Source organism: Dendropsophus ebraccatus, chromosome 7 (genome assembly GCF_027789765.1).
Source record: "Dendropsophus ebraccatus isolate aDenEbr1 chromosome 7, aDenEbr1.pat, whole genome shotgun sequence".
Lineage (NCBI taxonomy): Eukaryota > Metazoa > Chordata > Amphibia > Anura > Hylidae > Dendropsophus > Dendropsophus ebraccatus.
Window position 1 is genome coordinate 102,177,274 of NC_091460.1, and position 20,813 is coordinate 102,198,086.

Below are 20,813 nucleotides of genomic sequence, written 5' to 3' on the forward strand. Positions count from 1 at the left end.
CCGTGGAGCCTCATTGAAGAGTCTCAAAACACAGGACTAGCCAGATATCCCTCCGGGAAGGACCCAGCCAAGGGGCAGCTCCGGTTAGGAAACCACCAAAACCACCATATTAAGTGGCCCTTATAAGTCAATGTAATGACCAGGGATAAGCCAAGGCTAGGTTACCATCCACATACAGCTGTTTCGGGGTGTTGCCCCTCATCAGTGTGGAGAGGACACACCACCCACCATGTCATTTTACACTCCTAGACTGGTAAAGGTAAATGGTTCCCCTTCTTTTCCTGCTTACTGGGTGCTCTGTGTACTTGATACATTGGTAAATATACCAGCTATCATCACTGTGAAAGATATCAGCTAAAGCAATTTGACAAATAAAAGAATAAAGTAAATAAATGCAGGGTATGGTTTCTCTACCCGTGGTCTCAAACATGTAGCTCCTGAGGCTGTCATCTGTGGTCCAAGGGACACCTTACCTCCTAGCACTGGGCATCCAAGGCACAAGCCACACATCCCAGTGACCCTGATATCAAAACTGGTGTAACGTCCCCACAACAATGGATTACAGATCAGCTTTCAGCTGGACAAATTGGTTGCTATGAACAATTTATACCAGTTTCTATTTTACACAGTTTGCTAAATTTGGGTCAACTATTATTATTATTTTTTTTTTTTTTAATGGTTGTGCTAATGTGTCCTAGATACAGAAGGAATTCATGGCTGATTGTATATTCTTCTTTTTTCAGCTATAAAAATTAGCAGCTTTACTCAGGCAGATTTAGAGTCTCGAAGTATCCAGTACATTCACACGAGTGCTGATGAAAAACACGCCGATGACTTCACCTTCATCGTATCAGATGGAGTCAATGAGGTAGAGGATTTTTTTGTTTTGTTTTGTTGGGTTCTCAGTTAACAGGACATTTGTCCTCGTTTTGAGGTAAATAAATAGGCCGGAGGTAGATTTCCCAAGGTGCACATATTATTTTCTGTACAGTTTCAATTTTGCTGGATCTCATCATTGTTTATTTGACTGCACAGGTTAATCTCATTCGAATCGCAGTCTTTTCTAATGTCTTCAGCCAAGAGTGGGATTTTCAATAAATAGCAAATATGAACCACATTTTGATGGGGCTTTATTCAACTAGATATTCATTTGTTATTATTTCATTTTTCCTGCAAGTTTTTTCCTGTAAGAAATTTTTTTTAAAACATTGCTCCTATTATACAGAGCGATGGCCAGCAGACCATCTTGTCTATGGTTGTCGTTTCAATAGAACATGTTACGATCAACTGACATTGTGCATGTTGTCTAATCATTGCCTTTTAACATGACCTATTACACCAAATGATTATTGGGCGGAACGGCCGATAATCAGCCAAGTATGGTCGATAATTGTTTGGTGTAACACCTGCATTTGTCTCATCCAAGAACAAATCAGTCCATATTTAATGAAGGCATAAGCACAAACTGATGCAAATTGACCGCAGTTTTTTTTAATGGTGCATTTGCATTTTGGCTTTTAAAAACATCTATTTGCTTCAGTCGGCATTCGTTTGCATATCAACTTATATTTCCTCCTGGTTTCTCACTTCCTTTGCGCGTGTTCATTAACCCATAGCTGCACCAGGACGTTATTGAACGTCCTCGTGCCGCTATGGGAGTTCAGAGGGGGGTCGCGCGGCGACCACCCTCTGAACTGCCGCGATCCCGGGTGCCGCGTGTAGCCCGGGCTTGCGGCTATTAGCGGGCACGGTCCGATCGCCGTACCCGCTAATTAAGTACTTAGAAGCAGCTGTCAAAGTTGACAGCTGCTTCTAAATACTTGCTTTTATTCATACCTGGTGGTCTAGTGGGGGGATCGCCCCCCTGCGGCGCGATTGCGGGGGGGCAATCCCTGCATCCATCCCGGGCCGGGGTCTGCTCCGTAATGGCGCTGATCCCGGCTCGGCATTCTATTGCTTTTGGCTGCAGCAGCCAAAAGTAATAGAACACCGATCTCATGGATTCATGCAGTATAACTATACTGCATGGATCTCTATGAGAGATCAGAGTACATATACTAGAAGTCCCCCAGGGGGGCTTCTAGTATATGTGTAAAGTAAAAGAAAAATGTATTTTTAATAACACAAAACCCCCTCCCCTAATAAAAGTCTGAATCACCCCCCTTTCCCCATTTTATAAATAAAAATAAATTAATTAATTAATAAACAAACATGTTTGCTATCGCCGCGTACGTAATCGCCCAAACTATTAATTAATCACATTCCTGATCTCACACGGTAAACGGCGTCAGCGCAAAAAAAATCCCAAAGTGCAAAATTGCGCAATTTCTGTCGCATCAAATCCAGAATAATTGTAATAAAAAGCGATCAAAAAGTCATATATGCGCAATCAAGGTACCGATAGAAAGATCACATCATGGCGCAAAAAATTACACCTCACACAGACCCATAGACCAAAGGATAAAAGCGCTATAAGCCTGGGAATGGAGCCATTTTAAGTGACGTATATTTGTTAACAACGGTTTGAATTTTTTACAGGCCATCAGATACAATATAAGTTATACATGTTACATATCGTTTTAATCGTAACAACTTGAGGAACATGCATAACAAGTCAGTTTTACCCCAGGGTGAATGGCGTAAAAACACATTTCCCCCAAATAAAAGAAATGCGTTTTTTTTTTTCAATTTCACCACACTTTGAATTTTTTTCTGGTTTCCCGGCACATTTTAGGCAAAAATTACATCTGCCATAGCAAAGTACAATTAGTTGCGCAAAAAATAAGGGCTCACTTGGGTCTCTAGGTGGAAAAATGCAGGCGCTATGGCCTTATATACACGAGGAGGGAAAAATGAAAACGCAAAAATGAAAACTGGCTGTGTCCCCTATTAATGTATGACTTGCAAATGGACGTAAACAGAAATAACTTCCGTTTAGATCTATCATTGTGAACTATAATGTGAAAAAAAACAGAAGTGCACTTTCCATTCAAGTTTTGTTTTTTTGGACATTCATGTTTTGATAAAAAACGGAGCACAGTAAAAACCTATTGAAATTAATGGGGACCATGACTGATCCACAGAAGTTCTATGTCTGTGTTATCAAAACTGAACAGAGAAACAGAATTGTGGTGGAGGGTAAAACTCTGGTGTGAACCTAGTCTTAAAGGGGTAGTGCGGCGCTCAGAAATTATTCACAGAATAACACACATTACAAAGTTATACAACTTTGTAATGTATGTTATGTCTGTGAATCGCCCCGTTCCCCGTGTCCTACCATCCCCGCACGTGTACCCGGAAGTGTGGTGCATTATACATTACCTGATCCGGCCGAGTCGCTGCCGCCCGTCCCCCCTCCACCACGTCACAACTGTGCTCAGCCGCGATTGGCTGAGCACAGTTAGGCTCAGCCAATCGCGGCTGAGCATCGGATGACGCTGCAGAGGGCGGCCGGCATTCGGGACAGTCGGAGCTGTTCGCCGTCCGCCCGAAGAAGACGTCACTCGCTGAAGATCAGAGACTGGTGTCGGCACGTGACAGGCAAGTATAGCGCACCACACTTCCGGGTACACGGGTGGGTGTGTTGGGACACGGGGAAGGGGGCAATTCACAGACATAACATACATTACAAAGTTGTATAACTTTGTAATGTGTGTTAGTCTGTGAATAATTCTTTACCGCCGCGCTACCCCTTTAATCATTTTCCTATACAGTGAGAACAGCTGCGATATTTGGACAAAGTGTCAAATGCTAAAATATGAAGAAACATATGAAGAATGTTTTTCATCTCTTGTGTTAAAGCTCCAAGAGATTTTTATACTCTGCTTACATTACAACAATTTTAAAAGGAAATAAGTTCACCAAAATCTTTCCCCCTATTACTTTTCTTGTATTTCTTTTTCTTTCTTGTAAAGTGTCCTTATTTTATTTTTGTCAGACTCAATTCACACTGTGTTTACACACTGCTGTTCATGCCATTTTTTTATATCTTCTTTATACTAGGTATCACAAACTTTTTACATCACCATCAATAAAGTAGATGACTCTTTACCTGTGGTGCAGAATGTAGGAATGAGGGTGCAAGAAGGTGTTCGAAAAACTATTACAGAATTTGAGCTGAAGGCTGTTGATGCTGATACCGAGGTACGAAGATGTTGAGTTTATACACTTGTGTTTGTTATAATGTATTTATCCCCTCAGTAGTTGGAAACCCTATACTCAAAATCAGCTGGTTTCAAAAAGTTAGTTACTTTTATTTAATAATATCTAATCTTCCAGTACTTGTTAACTGCTGTATGTCCTACAGGAAGTGGTATTTTCTCTCCATTCTGCTAGGGTGCTCTTTGCTGCCACCTCTGCTAGGAACTGTCCAAAGCAGTAGCAAATCCCCATAGAAAACCTTTCCTGCTCTGGACAGCTCCTGATATGGACAGAAGTGGCAGCAGAGAGCACTGTGTCAGATTGGAGAGAATAAACTACTTCCTGCAGGACATTCAGCAGCTGATAAGTACTGGAAGACTTGGAATTTTTAAATAGAGGTAAATTACGATTATATATAACTTTTTGACACCAGTTTCTCTTTAACGCAATAGCATGTATGAAATAACACAGAAATACTAAATTACGCATACCGCATGACTGTTGATTGTAATATAAATCTTTTTCCTCTTTGAAACAGGCAGAATCGGTTACATTCACCATCGTCCAGCCACCACGTTATGGAGTGATTGAGCGCAGCACCACTGGTCAGAGCTACCGCCAGACATTTACCTTTACAATGGATGACATCTACCAGAATCGTATCAGCTACAATCATGATGGAAGTAATACTCTGAAGGACAGGTTCTCCTTTACTGTGTCAGACGGAACCAACCCTTTCTTTATTGTAGAAGATGGAGGGAAAGAGGTATGTCTTATATTATAATGAGGATAATTTATCACTTTAATTTTCTGCAATAAGCAAAACATTTTTTAAATATTTAGTTATCTTTCATTGCCAAAGATTTGGGCTGCATTTTGTTACAGTGGCAAAAAAAGGTCTATCAGCGATCAGTAACAGTTGTATTACATGGTCTAAGAAACATAAATATACCATAAATAGTGTCAGCCAGGTAATTCTTAAAGGGATATTCTCATCTGGGCATAACAAGCTGATCTCTGGGGGTCTGACTGCTTGGACCCCTACCAATCCCAAAAAGTCAATTAAATTGTTGAGTTTTGTCATATGTTTTACAAAGTATAGTAAATATAGTATTAGTAGATATACTAATATAGGTAATCTTGTAGGACTCCTCAAGTTTTATACTTTTGCAAATACACTAATTTAGCAAACTTGTCTCCTTCTCCTGGTATGCTACTCTTTCTGTCCTATTGACAGCTTGTTTTCTAGGTTAACGACCACCACTCTGCTCTAAAATCAGTGGTCTGGCTGGTGTATATATTGATATAGTCTACATATTTATATATATTAGATAGTGTATATATACACTGTATCTCTATACATCAACATTAGAACTTTATATACACCAGTCAGATCACTGCTTTTTGAGCAGAGTGGTGATCTGTAACCTAGACAACAAGGTGTCAACAATAGGATGGAAAGAGCAGCATATCAGGAGTAGGAGATAAATTTGCTAAATGATTGTATTTGCAAAAACACATGTTCCATGATTGAAAGTCAGTCGACTCTGCTGATATTGATGGGATTAACAACAGTCTAATGTGTTTAACAACTATCTAATGTATATGGGGACTTTGCAAATTATGCCTACGTTTACATGTGTGACAAGAGAGGGAGCAGGCCTGTTGGCATATTGCAGTGGATTATTGGCATATTGCAGTGGATTATTGGCATATTGCAGTGGATTATTGGCATATTGCAGTGGATTATTGGCATTACGCAGTAGATTTAATAACTATACTTACCCTATGGTTTTCAGATTGTAACTGCAGCTCCTCAGAGGTTTAAAGTAGACATCCTTCCAGTTGATGATGGAACACCAAGAATTATCACCAATTTAGGACTTCAGTGGTTGGAATACATGGATGGAAAGGTAACATTAGCTAAATTTTATTAGACTATGACCCAATTCCATGTGCTTTAGCTAGAAGTCCACAACATACTTCTCTTGATCTTAGAGATCTTGAAAATGTAATTATGCGTATTTGCTTTGCTAACACATTTACTTTTGTTTACTAATATACATAATACACATAATATACATTTCATGTGCCCTAAATCTCTCCATTGATAACATCATATTAGGGGATGGAAATTTAAAAAACTTCCTAGTATTTCTACCTTATTTTGTAAGTAAGCATTGTATTTGTCCTTTCCGTAAAAGAACACTAAATCTAGAAATAAATAGTTAAAATGAACTAAAGAAAACCTTTTCCACAGTGTTAGGGTACAAACACACACACCGTATATGCAGCAGATACGCAGCAGATCTGCAGCAGATTTGATGGTGCAGATTTGATGCCGTGTTCAGTTATTTAGATCTAATCTGCTGCGTATCTGCTGCGTATTTGCTGCGTATCGCAGCAGTAAATACGCTGCGTATACGGTGCGTGTGTTTGTACCCTTAGGGTCCTATTCCACCGAACGATTATCGTTTGCATAATCATTAACGATTAACGATCTCAAACGACCTCTATTGCGAAAGACTTGAAAACGTTCACTCTTTTCCATGGAACGATAATCGTTACTTATGATCGTAATTGCGATCGTTTTTCTTTGCTATTTCTTCGCTATTGCGTTCGTATCTATTGCGAACGACCAAACGATGTCTTATTCAATGCGAACGTTTTGCGAACGAGCAGCGATAAAAATAGGTCCAGGTCTTAAAAAGCGATCAACGATTTCTCGTTCGGTCGTTAATCGTTAACTGCATTTCAAACGAACGATTATTGTTTAGATTCAAACGATTTAACGATAATCTGAACGATAATCGTCCGGTGGAATAGGGCCCTTAGTTGATCTGCTGGTTCCCCCTGATTTCTTCCATTCAGACCAGGTGTGTCAAACTTGCAGCCTTCCAGCTGTTGCAAAATTATAATTCCCATCATGCCAGGACCAAAGCTTTGGTTGCCCAGGCATGATGGAAATTGTAGTTTTGCAACAGTTTGGAGGGCCACAGTTTGACACCCCCAGAAGTGTTAAAGGGGTACTCCGCCAATGTTGTTTTCTTTCAAATAAACTGGTTTCAGAGTGTTATATAGATTTGTAATAAACCACTTCTGCAGGGCATATAGCAGCTGATAAGTACTGGAAGACTGGCAATTTTTAAATAGAAGTAAATTACAACTCTATATAACTTTTTGACATCTTTAACACTGCTGATCTCTTATTGCAGACAGACCAGTTGGGTAAACCCCCTTTTGCAGCAAGTTATAAAAGCACAGTGTCTGTGTATTTCCATATTTATAGTCTTGTATCATCTTAGCGTATACATTTGTGTTAATATGTTGTTGATATTAGTTACTTTCCCCCAATAGAAGTCTTTCTATAGATTTTGCCAATAGGGTGCAACTTTTTTTTAAAGCCATTTCACCAAGTGCTTGATAAAGATTTCTTGGATTATTTACAGGCTTCAAATTACATTACAAAGAAGGAATTAATGACCATCGACCCAGATACAGATGACAAACAACTTACTTATGAAATTGTAAGTGGGCCCACACATGGCTATTTGGAAAACAAGCTAAAACCTGGGGTGTTCCTTACTTCATTTACACAGGGTAAGCTGCTCTTCTTTTTTCAGTCTATTCCTCATGTTAGAGGGAAGTAATATAAATATATGAAAAATATATTTTTTTAAAAACACAACTGTTCCCTTTTCTGGGTTAGGTCATGCTCACATGGCGTAAGAGACCGGCCGTTCCGTGCCCCGTCTCAGAAAAGACCATCCCAGCCGGTACTGCAGTACCGGCCGGATGATCTTTGGCACCGCAGAGTTCTGATCCGGGCGCATCCGTGCCCACCCGCATCAGAACTCCCCACAGCACATAATGTAGCAAGCGGCCGGAGCCGCTCATTTCATTGTGTGAACTGACAGAGCTTTCTGCGACCGTTATTCACTGAATAACGGCCGCAAAAAACTGACATGTCAGTTCTTTGTGGCACCGTGAGAGATCCCAGCCGGAGCTTATACTGTACTATACTATAATACTATAAAACTAAACAACGTAGCTTTTCGTAAAAAGTACGGCCGTTGTTGCCAATTGCCACAACGGCCGTACGTTTACAAAACATAGCCTTATAGTGTATTAGGCAGTCTAAGAACATTAGTGTGTCCAGAGTTATCAGGTGTTTGTGTCCAAGTTTCTTACTATAGACAATACATTGTTCCCATTACCATTGTTTTTACAGTATAGTCTATAAATAAGCTGCAAATAAGGACACTCTTGCAGTGATAGTGTCTGATTCTTTATCTTTTTTATATATTATTAATTTTCTGTTAACATGGTAAATGTAAGTTTGCTCTAAATGCTCTAAATTCACTTAAAAGTTGAAATGTGTTATTTTTTTCCCCCTCTTTAATATCTACTAGAGGACATAAACCTAGGCTTAATACGTTATATTCTGAATGAAGCCAAGTACAAGGAGACCATGGATAACTTTAAATTTCTTGTAAAAGACAGTAAGCCCAATGTGGTCAGTGACAACATGTTCCACATCCAGTGGTCGCTGATCAGCCTTACTCATATGAGGTAAGTCTGGAGCTATGAAAAGTCACTTTTTTCAGAAAGGCATTTAAAGCTATGTTACAACTTCTACAACTCAATTAGACAGGTGGACCCAGCACTACTTGTTCCTGACTCCGTAGTATAATTTCTGGTGGTGCTCTATTAGGGTAAGTAATGTCCACAAAAATCCATACAAGTAAAAAGAAATAGGCACTCACCGATGATGTATCTTCTTCTTTATTTCAAAACATAAACAGCTTAAAAGGGAGAGGGAGCACGGCACACAGGTCACAGCGACGCACTTTTCATGTTCAACAGAACACTTCCTCTAGCAGCTGATTGAGCCAATGATTGAGCCAGTCATTGGCTCAATCATCAGCTAGAGGAAGTGTTCTGTTGAACACGAAACGTATGTTACTGTGACCTGTGTGCCGTGCTCCCTCTCCCTGCGGCTTTTTAAGCTGTTTATGTTTTGAAATAAAGAAGAAGATACATCATCGGTGAGTGCCTATTTCTTTTTACTTGTATGGATTTATGTTACAACTTCTTTTTAGGTGAAAAAAACGGCTGTTGTTTGATGACGGCAGTTACTAATCATCATGGTCATTATTTACAGCCACCATTATAGAATATTGGCCGTTATTTTAAAAACAACGTCCGTACAAGATCTGCAGCAGATTTGATGTTGTGTTCAGTTATTTAGTTACATTAATATCAAATCTGCTGCGGATCCTGTACATGTGAGGATATTCTAAGGCTATGTTCACACTACGTGAACACCCGGCCGTTCCGTGCCCCCAACCGGTCTCAGCCCAGATCATCCCGGCCGCGGAGCTCTGATGCGGGCGCATCAGCGCGCATCTGCATCAGAGCTTCCCATAGCCCACAGTGAAGCAAGAGGCCGGAGCCGCTAGCTTCACTGTGTGAACTGACAGGTCCTTCTGCGGGCAGAATTCTGACATGTCAGTTTTTTCCGGCGCCGCATGGGATCCCGGCGTACACACATCGTATGCGCTCCGGCCGGGATCCCATTTAAAATAAGCCTTTCTTTTTTAAAAAAGAATACACTATGTGAACATAGCCTTAAAGTGATACTTTCACTCTAGTTTTCCTGTGTGCTTTTATCATTGTTGGACGGTGTCACTAAGGCGGGGCTTAGCTTCTGTGGAAATGCCACTCCAAGACACTAGACAGAGGCAGGGAGAGGTGGCTTAACTGGCGCAAAGCCCCGCCAAGGTGACACTGTCCTCTAATGATCCAAAGTGATTTTAGAGCATTGATTTCAATTGGAACTTTGTAAGAAGCATCTCACAAACAGACAGTTCTTCACTCAGTTTGTTGAGCCAAATCACCTTTATTAGAGGCTTTTTTTTTTCATTGATCGATAACATATTTTTTTGTTAACAGTTACAATGTAAGTGAAAAAGCAGGATCCATAAGTGTCACTGTAAAAAGGACAGGAAATCTTAATCAGTATGCCATAGTCCTGTGCCGGACAGAACAGGGAACTGCCACATCAAGCTCCAGTGTTGGCTCTAGAGCGAGACAGCAGGACTATGTGGAATATGCCGGCCAGGTAAACTTTTTTATTTTCCAAAAATAGTGAATTTTGCTGTCTAACAGGACATACAAAGTTCTAGTTGCACCACATACCAAGCAGTGGTGCCACACGGGTATAGGAGAGGGCCTGTCATCCACAAAAAAAGGTTCAAATAAATACAAGCACCGCAGTCACTGCCAAGTGAGTCGGTGCAACTCATTGTAAACATAGGACAACAAACCAACACATCAGACGTGCCAATTAAGAACAGGATACCACAACCTGTGATGGAATAATAAGCAGCTAAAATCACCATGAGTGGATCCCATAAAGCCATGACGTTCATCCATCTGACAGCAGTACCACAAGTCCCAGCCTGCCCTCTCCAGTGTAGAGTTGCACATCCGTGTCATTACCTGGGTGGTAGCATGCACCAAAAAACTTCCGCCCTTAGGTCTTGTGACATCACAGACAGATAGTAAGGAGGCTGTAAAAGACCAAAAAACCTCCAACGCGTTTTAGAAAGTAAATCATTTTCCTTAGTCAGGGAGAGGTCCCAACAGTACAATATCCTCCTTTTATAGCCCGGGCTCAGTTCCGCCTGCTATCCAACATGGCTAATTAACCCTTTAGCACTCACTAACTCCATATTGCAGGTAGAGTTGCCTCTTTTCTATAGATGGCTATCAATAGATAATTAGATAGATAATTAGCTATCAGTCATACAGTACGGTTTCAGTAAATTTATATTGGTATTGCTCTCTTCATGAGTGAGGCTACCAAAGCAGAATAAAGGGTGCTGTTTTGAGTAGTTTCTATTTGTCTTTGGAGCAGTTGTAACTAGTTTCTCTGCTTACACATTTAATTCCATTACAAGAAAGAAATTTACTTTACTAGGAAATAGAATTTGTGTATGACATTTGACACATAATATAGGGTTGTACAACAAAGCACTATTCTGCTTAGTGTCTAAAGTATTGTTGTTTTATCTTATTCTCTATCATATTCTTTCCTTCTGTGTTATATAAAAACCACACACAGACCTAGCATGTTGCCTAGGGAAAAAATAGATTTTGTGTGGGTGTAATTAAAGTATGATGACAATCACTGTAAGATACTGCAAAAGGTAAAAAATGGGAATCGGGATATGAAAGCTTGCTCTCTGGAAATGGCTTAAGAGTATATCCACACATACAGGATCTGGCAGGAGATTTGATATTGTGTTTAATCATTTAGTTACAATGATATCTTCAGCATCAAATCTGCTACAGATCCTGTATGTGTGAATGGACCCTTAAAGAACATTTCATTTTGTTGATTTAAATTAGCACTAAAGTTAATTGTCATTAAAAACAACGCTGCATATTCTGACAGGCATTGATATCTAGCATATCTGTAATTCATTACAGTTAAAGTATTTTTGTTTTCTGTGTCTAATTGAAAGCTATAACATCGGCCACTAGGTGACGCTAGGGGTTACTATTTTGAGTTTGGATGGTGCTATAATTAATACCGTGCATTAATTGACAACAGGCAGTGAAGCTTGAAATAGTGACACCTAGTGGCCAATTTTGAATTTGGCAAAGAAAACAAGTGAATTACAAATATACGAGATGTTGATGCCTCTGTTAGAATATGCAAAGTTATTTTTAATGTCTGGTACTCTTTAAAGAGAAAGCTGTGCATATAAACACGTTCCTTTATAAATTTATCAGGTGCAGTTTGATGAGCGAGAAGACCGTAAAGCCTGTACTATCATCATCAATGATGACCAGGTTTATGAGAATATTGAGCATTTCACAGTGGAGCTGAGCATGCCTGCCTATGCCCTTCTAGGGCAGATCACTAAAGCCACGGTTAACATCAATGACACAGAGGATGAACCGACTCTGCAGTTCGATAAGAAGATCTACCGTGCTAATGAGAGTGCTGACATCCTGTCTGTACCTGTTGAGAGAAAAGGTTTGTTGCATTGCTTTGTCTCTGCCTCAGTAATTATTTTCCTAGTTCATGTGACTACAAGCACCAATATTACCTTAAGGCTGCAGTTTTGTTGGCCATTTTTGTGTACAGTAGGTCTTTGAGTCAAACACAGGTGTGGGTATAAAAGGTGAAAGATGAGTCTTTTCTCTGTCTATTCTTGTTTATTCACACAGAATTATGGATGTGATTAAGGGGAAATGAGAATAACACTGTTGTCTATGTAAACCCAGTATTATCCAAATACCATTTTTGAAAAGGATGGAAGCTGTAAGCAGGCGTCTGTTTAGATGGTGTAGACAACAACATTGATGCTTACTTATATAGAGGCATGATTATAGCATCCAATCACAGTTCAGTGTCCATGTTCTCCAGAACAGTTTAAAACATTTATTCTAATTGATTTCTATGTCCACACAGTGCAGTTCTGCTCTGCTTTTCCAAAAACAGCAGCAAAAATTTCCTTTTTTCTTTACTGTGAAGATGTCAAGTGCATTTACATCACAGTAGCAGTGGTGACACCAACATGACAAAAATAAACAAAAATGTGAAATAAATGGCAATAAAAGAAGCAGAATTAGCTCCAGGTCAATAATCATAATTGCTAATAATAACTTACTTTGTTTTAAAGGGGTAAAGTCTGACACAGTGCTCTCTGCTGCCACCTCTGTCCAAAAGAAACTGTCCAAAGCAGGAAAATTTTGCCTATTGGGATTGGCTACTGCTCTGGACAGTTCCTGACATGGACAGAGGTGGCAGCAGGGAGCGCTGTGTCAGACTGGAAAGAATACACCACTTCCTGCAGGACATACAGAAGATGATAATTACTGGAATCTGAGATTTTTAAATAGTAATTTACTAATCTATATCACTTTCTGACATCAGTTAATTAAAAAAAAAATATTTGTTAAAGAAGGTGCCCTCTGGAGGAGAAATAGTAAACAGATCACTGATCTCAGGGAGACCAGCCAAAGAAAACACTGTTGGCTGCTGGTTAAAGCGCTTAACACAGTGAATTCCTAGGTGCATTGCTTCCTTGGAAACACAATATGCAAAAAGGGCCTGTAGAGCCTCATTTAAGAGTCTCGAAACATGGCTGGTCTGATAGGATCAGTGATTTGTTTATCGTATGGCTTTAATAGGCATTGCTCCCACCTAGCCAGAATCCACTCTGAACAAGCTGTCTGTGAATGGATACCTGGCTTTGGTTTTCCATTGTCATGTCCTTAGACTCCTAAATTGAGCTGGATATTGACTCAAAGAGCCACTTAATATGATAGTTTTGGTGGTCTCCTTCTAGGAGCCTCCCCTTGGCGGAGGGATATCTGGCTAGTCCTGTTTTTTGAGACTCATAAATAAGGTCTCCACTGACTCTTTTTTTGCATATTGTATATCCAAGGGGACAATGCACATAGAAGTTCACTGTATTGAGTGCTATAACCAGCAGCCAACAGTGTTTTCTTTTGCTGGTCTCCATGAGATCAGTGATCTTAACTAGGCATTGCTCACACCTAGCCAGAATCCTACTCCGCACTGATGAGAGGCAACACCCCGAAACAGATGTCTTTGAATACCAGGCTTAGGTTTTTACTTGTCATATCCTTAGACTCCTAAATTGAGCTGGATATTGACTTGAAAGGGCCACTTAATATGGTGGTTTTGGTGGTCTCCTTATAGGAGCCACCCCTTGGCTGGACCCTTCCCTGGAGGAATATCTGGCTAGCCCTGTGTTTCGAGACTCTTAAATAAGGGTCCATGGACTCTTATTTGCATTATGGAGGAGAAATGGCCACTGGTCATATGATCTGAGGTCTTTGATATCACACAGCAGTGGTGTTACTTTGTAGGTTAGGATACTAGGTAATTGTATGTTCCAGGGGCATTAGATTCAAATGGAGCAGCAGTGGTTAATATCTTGTTTTGGTGTCAGCACATTATAAGAATATAAGCACAAATATACTGCCAGAATCTGATGATCCAGCAAAACTGCACTACATCTGGAAATAGCTGTGTGATTTTGAAATACCTTGTAAAAATGTATACTTAAGAAAAAATGATTTCTTTGGCTCTCCTTTGATAGCAGTCATAGTTCTGTATCATCTCAATTATAGGAACCAATGATGCCATCGTATATCTTCCATAATGACCATATTACATTCATTATTATGCAAGTAAATGACCAGATTCGCTCAAATTAGGTTCTGTAACATTTACAATTGAATTACTGGTACTTCTTATTGCTGCAAGAGCATGAAAGGAACAAATGGGTCACAATCAGCACTTTTCATGCCTTTAATGGTACATTTCACAGAGTTTTTTGTGTGGCGTTTGCTATATGATTGCAGGATCAGTCATATCACTGCATCATTATAGTTTAATTCATGTGTTAATGTTCTCATACTGACTGAAAACATTGCCAGTTGTCTCTGCTCACCCCTCTAAACATGAAGCTAAAAGTATCTAGCCATGGGAAATTAGTTTTTCAGGATTGAAATAATTTTTTTCCTTATAGGGGTTTCCAATTTACACTTACTTGTCCCCAATCCACAGGATCTCTAGATTGGAGCCCCGACGACTTTGTTATGAATTGAGCCACAGGTCAGCGTATGACCTACAGCTCCATTTATTTTTTATGGAGCCCCGGAAAGAGCAGAGTGCTGTACTTGGCTCTCTTTGACAGCTCCATAGAGAATGAACGGAGCTGCGGGTCATGCACTGACTTGTGTTTCCATTCATAACAAAGGAGCTGGGGCTCCAATCTAGTCATCCCTAGGGGACATGGAGATCAAACTTTCCTCAATCTCATACTCCCCCCCCCCCCCCCCCCCCCCTTCCTATGGATTGGGGACAAGTAAGTTTAAATTAGAAAACATTTTTAAAGGCCTGTCACATGAGATAAAGTTGATAAAATCAGATGCATACCATATACATATATAGTACACATGTGCTGTAAGTAGAATAACTTACATCCCTGTACTCTTCTTTTCCCCAATGGATCTGATCACTTCCTGATTTCCTTTCTTAACTGTGACACCACTGTTGCCATGTAACAAAGCACAGACTTTTACATAACCCCCTTGTATGCATGTGCAGTGAAAACCAACCAGGAGACAGATTAGGGGATTACAGGTTAAGGCTGTGTTCACATGCGGTAAGACACCGGCCGGGTCACGGAACGGCCGGTGTCAGAAAAGATCATCCTGGATGATCTTTACTGCTGCTAAATTCTGATGCGGGCGCAATGTGCCATTGTGTGAACTGACAGGTTTTTCCGCAGCCACTATTCATTGAATAGCAGCCACAGAAAACTGACATGTCAGTTTCTTACGGTGCTGCTAGGGATTCCCTCAGCCCTCAGCACAAAGTTCCGTACCAATCACGGCCGTTATCACAACAAAGCAGGCAAATTGGGCATTATTATATATGTCTTAAAAGGGTACTGTGGAGAAAATAAAATGTTTTGAAGTCAACTGATGTATTTAAACATCTCCAGTCTTTCAGTACTTATCAGCTGCTGTATGTCCTGCAGGAAGTAGTGTTTTCTTTCCAGCTTGACATAGTACTTCAGTTGAAAAACTCACTCCTTTGACATATAACTCGTGTATGCATTGTAAAAGCATTAGAGGTCTTAGCCCAGATTAATCTGTATGAAATAAACTGGTGTAATTTGCCCATAGCAACCAAAAGGTTTCCTTTTCTATAACTTATGAAGAAAAGAAAGCTGAGCTGTGATTGGTTGCTAGAAGTAAATAACACCAGATTTAGTTTCACAGAGATTGATAAATCTGGATCCTTGATGTTACAATATTCCCCATACAAAACAGAAATGGTGTCACATTCCGAATTTTCCTTTGAACTTTCATTAAAATTTGTAGATAGTGAAGACTCTACAATTTCACATTCTGCTGAACTCGCATCAGAATACAGCCTGTGATTGCTTTGGCTGGGTTGCTTATTTGTTTGATTTTCTATTATCTGTGTCCTAGGGACTGTCACATCTAATGGAAATACCTAAATGGAAGCAGCCTGGAGCTGCAACCCATTACAGATATCTGCACTGCTGCTGGCAGAGACCCCTTAATTTAACATCCCGCTTTGGTCTTAGACAGTAATATCCGGCACTTGAAACACTACTTTGTATTTCCTGGTTTTGCTTTTGTTATGATTTTTTTTCGATGCAATTTCTTTTATGTCCTTGTAGCTTCTTATCTGGACCGGTTTCTAAATTACATTGTGTTGTGGTGTTTGTTCCTTTCCTCCACATTTGTTTCCTACCTTACTTATTGCATTGAAAAGTTGAGCAATATTATATAGCAGTCTTTGTTTAGAAGAAAAAAAAGAAAACTTAGCCATATATGAATAAATTTGAAGTTATAGAGGTGTCAAGAATATTGTTTAAATGTTTTACAGTATGTAATTACCAGGGGTATAACTAGAGATGTCTAGGCAAATTTTTGAGGACCCCACATGGCAGAATGCCACAAAAGTGATTGGCAGGGCAGGGAGCCAATGGCTTCTCGCTCTGTCAGTTAGAGCCCTGCATTAATCTGCGAGCGCTCAAAAAGAGCACTTGCAGTTATAGGGCCGGATCTGGTGCGGTTGGGAGGCTAGTTGCAACAACTAGGAGGCTTGCTTGGCCACTGGGTGTTGCAAATTATGTCAGCACTGGGGACCCAGGCTCATTACAGTACCAGGTCCCCTGATGTGGCGGGCCTAGTAGCAGCTGCTACAGTGGTAGTTCTTCCTCTGGTAAATACCCATTTGTAGCATGTTTCTGTTCAGTTGCAGCAGCCAAGTGACCACATAAAGTTTAGTCATAATGGTTGTCACTTTACTCTGATTCTCTTAACAACTGGTTGATATGTCACTTTGTAATCAATTGCACATGCTAAGAGAATGACCATCAGTTTTTCTGGAGCTACTGGAATTCAAAAGCAATAACTAGAGTCAATCTCCAGCACGCTCGGGTTTGTTCGAACCTGAAAAGTCTTCCAGTTCCAATACTTATCAGCTACTGTATGCCCTGCAGGAAGTGGTATATTCTTTTCAGTTCTTTCATCCAAACCTGAATGCTTTGCATTTGATTACCAGTGCCTGAAGAAATTGCAATCATCGTGTGCAGGTAAAACATGCGATGATCGCAATTTAGCCATACCCACCGATGTGGGATCTAAGAAAATGAGCGCCAGCAAGGAGAAGGCTTAAGTAGTAGTGATGAGCGAATACTGTTAGATCGAATAGATATTCGATCGAATAGTGAGATATTCGAATATTCGATGTTCGTACGAATATCCCGCGAATATTCAACTAATATTCGATAAGCGTTCAAATCCCCCAGCTTCCAGTTTTACCATCCAACTGGTCAAATAGATGTTTTTCACTAATCGAATACTTGTTCCCATAGACTTTAATGGTATTGAATATTCGATCGAATATTCGCGGGATATTCGTACAAATATCAAATATCCGAATATCTCACTATTCGTTCATCACTATTAAGCAGTCTTCTGCTTACCAAACAATCTCTTTAATATTTTGGCTGATTTGTGTATGGCCTGTTCTGTTTTTTTTAGTGGAAATCCTGTTTAAGAATAGAGGTAGGAACTGTAATTATAATGATGACTGGTTTGTTTTAACAGGTGACCCAGGAAGCATTGTTTCTACTATATGCTACACTGTCCCAAAATCCGCCAAGGGCAGCAGTCTTCATGCATTGGAGTCCGGATCTGACTTTAAGTCCAGGGGAATGACCAACGAAAATAGAATAATTTTTGGACCTGGAATTACCATGTCCACATGTGACATCAAAGTAATAGATGACAGTGAATATGAAGAAGAAGAAGAATTTGAGATAGCCCTTGCCGACACTTCAGAAAATGCTAGACTTGGAAGCATTGCAACTGCCAGAGTTGTTATTGTAGGTCCCAATGATGCTTCCACAGTTTTCTTGGGCAATGCCACCTTTACGGTCAGCGAAGATGCAGGTAAAAATTACTATGTTCTAATGGTTTTGTTTATGCAGGTGTTCCTAATTATGTACTTAGAATATTTAAGAAATATTTGCACTCATGTTCGCTATTGCATTAGTGCATATTTGTTACACTTAGCAATTGCTGATCTAGAAACGTATCACTCCTAAAATACTTTGATCACAAGTATTTACCATGATACTTATCTAGAAACAAAATGTAGTACAATATTATACTACATTGTGTGAAAAAGTAGCTGCCCTTTTTTATTTTCAATCATTTATTTTTGTATAATGGGAAAAGTCATATTGTCTGAGCCCAAGAGGCGTAGCTAAAGACTCAAAAAAACTACAACTTCCATCATGGACTGTCAACAGGACATTAAGGGGATTGTAGTTCTGCAACCTGGAATACAAAGGGCTTACAGCGATGCCACCCCACAACCAACCCCCCCTTATCTCCCGAAACGCTTACCTCTTCAGGTTCCTGCAGTGCTCTGACCTTTTCCGGTCAGATCTGGATGCTGTGTAATGTAGGCAACGCTAATCCCTTCTCTGCACAGGAAGTGCCAAGTGGCAAGCATGGGGCTCCCCTCCTCCTATCACTTGACTATTTAATTGCATTAGCCATGAAGTTGATAAAGTTGAGTAGGGGGAGAACTGTACATCGCAGTTTCCCAGAAGTGGCTGTCATTTTCACAGACTATTTAGGAGAATTGCAAAGTGAATGTGGTAAAAGGGTCCTAGTATGTGGGCCTGGTCTCAGTGGTGACTGTAGTGACCCACCATCATTATGGTTTTCAGATAAGCACAAATCTATGTATACAAGAAGGGAAAACACACACACATAGTGGTGTGTTATATATATACTGTGTGTGTGTGTGTGTGTGTGTGTATATATATATATATATATATATATATATATATATATATATATATATATATATATATCTTGCATGCCTACAAGAAAATACATACATAGGTAATAATGATATCCTTTATATGTCTCTTGCTTTTGTGTTATTTTCTTCGAACACTAATATTCAGGTATGTGATCGCTTTGGTTTGACTGATATTCTAATGTGCTCTATTGTCCAACAGGTTCTATAGAGATACCAGTGATGCGTAGTGGGCCAGACCTGTCTGTGCCAACATCCGTATGGTGTGCCACTCGCCCTTCAGATCCATCTTCTGCTACACCAGGAATTGACTACATCCCTAGCTCAAAAAAAATAGAATTTAGACCAGGAAAAACAGTAGAGGTAAGTACCCACTGAGTGTATCCGAGTAAAATACATTATTTTATGTATATCTTGATGTTATATTAGTCCTGGCATGCCAAAGGACAGTGTGTTGTCCCACCTGTGGATAGCTGCATCCCTTATCCATGGGTGGTGTGAGACTTTTTTCTGTCTTTCAAATCAACTGGAGTCAGAAAATTATACACAATTGTAATTTACTACAATTTACAAATCTCCAGTCTTCCAGTACTTATCAGCTGCTGTATGTCCTGCAGGAAGTGGTGTATTCTTTCCAGTCTGACACAGTGCTCTCTGCTGCCACCTCTGTACTGAAAGGCATGAGATTTTTAAATTGAAGTAAATTACAGATCTGTATAACTTTTTGAAACTAGATGATTTAAAAGAAAAAAATTCAGTAGAATACCCATTTAACCCCTTAAGGACCAATGATGTACCTGTACGTCATTGCACCCCTAGGGAGGTTCAGAGAGGGGTCACGCCAGGGGGACTGCTGCTATTAATGGGTCCTGACTGATTGCCATGCCTAGCTAATTAGCCATTTCAATGCAGCTGTCCAAACTGACAGCTGCATTTAAATGGCTACTTTCCCCCATCCGTGGTGGTATAGAGACTGGATCGAACCCCTCCCAACCCCCTGGGGGCGTGGGCCTCACTGCCGCAATGATGCTGAACCCGGCTAGACATTTGATTGCTATGGGCTCCAGCAGCCCATAGTAATCGAGCACTCATCTCAGTGATCAATGCAGTACATCTCTCTGACAGATCAGTGCAGTTAACATGGAAGTCTCCCAGGTGGGCTGCAAATTACAGTGTAAAAAAAATATATTAAGTTTTTTAACTACCGTATTTTTCGGACTATAAGGCGCACCTTCAATTTTAGCCTGCTAAGCCATCTAGGTTCATATATAAGGCGCACCGGACTATAAGGCGCACCACATTATAGTGTATAAGTTTGAACGAACGAAAAACGTAAGTCACCTGCTGATCACAGTACTTACTGAGGCTCCTTACTATGTCACCTGCTGATCACAGTACTGTATCTACTGAAGCTCCTTACTATGTCACAGTACTGAGGCTCCTAACTATGGTGGCCATAATGCACCATGCAGGATAGGCAGAATTCTGCCAGCGAGTCCCGTTGGCAGAATTCTGCATGGAGCATTGTGACCAGCCTCAGTACAGTACAGTGTTGCTCTACAACCTCCGGCCACTAGGTGGCGCTATTGAATGAAAGTTTATGCCTGAGCCTGTATCCGGGCTGCGGAGAGCGGGACAGTGGGTGAGCGGTACAGCGCTACAGCGGAAGAGCGGGACAGCAGGACAGGCCTGCGGAGCCATGGGCCGGGAGTCCAGGTGAGGGAGCGCTGTGCTGTGC

At 40.4% G+C, this 20,813-nt stretch overlaps 1 protein-coding gene across 2 annotated transcripts in view; it reads left to right on the forward strand.

Moving 5' to 3' along the window:
- FRAS1 (Fraser extracellular matrix complex subunit 1) overlaps positions 1-20,813 on the forward strand; it is a 352,271-nt gene that overhangs the window by 297,601 nt on the left and 33,857 nt on the right. For both annotated transcript variants that reach the window (XM_069978024.1, XM_069978025.1), the window contains 10 exons: positions 744-868; positions 4,003-4,143; positions 4,679-4,906; positions 5,940-6,053; positions 7,590-7,740; positions 8,553-8,712; positions 10,096-10,264; positions 11,944-12,190; positions 17,848-18,192; positions 19,278-19,438. In XM_069978024.1, coding sequence (XP_069834125.1) covers positions 744-868; positions 4,003-4,143; positions 4,679-4,906; positions 5,940-6,053; positions 7,590-7,740; positions 8,553-8,712; positions 10,096-10,264; positions 11,944-12,190; positions 17,848-18,192; positions 19,278-19,438 — 1,841 coding nt within the window. The remainder of the gene's footprint in view (positions 1-743; positions 869-4,002; positions 4,144-4,678; positions 4,907-5,939; positions 6,054-7,589; positions 7,741-8,552; positions 8,713-10,095; positions 10,265-11,943; positions 12,191-17,847; positions 18,193-19,277; positions 19,439-20,813) is intronic.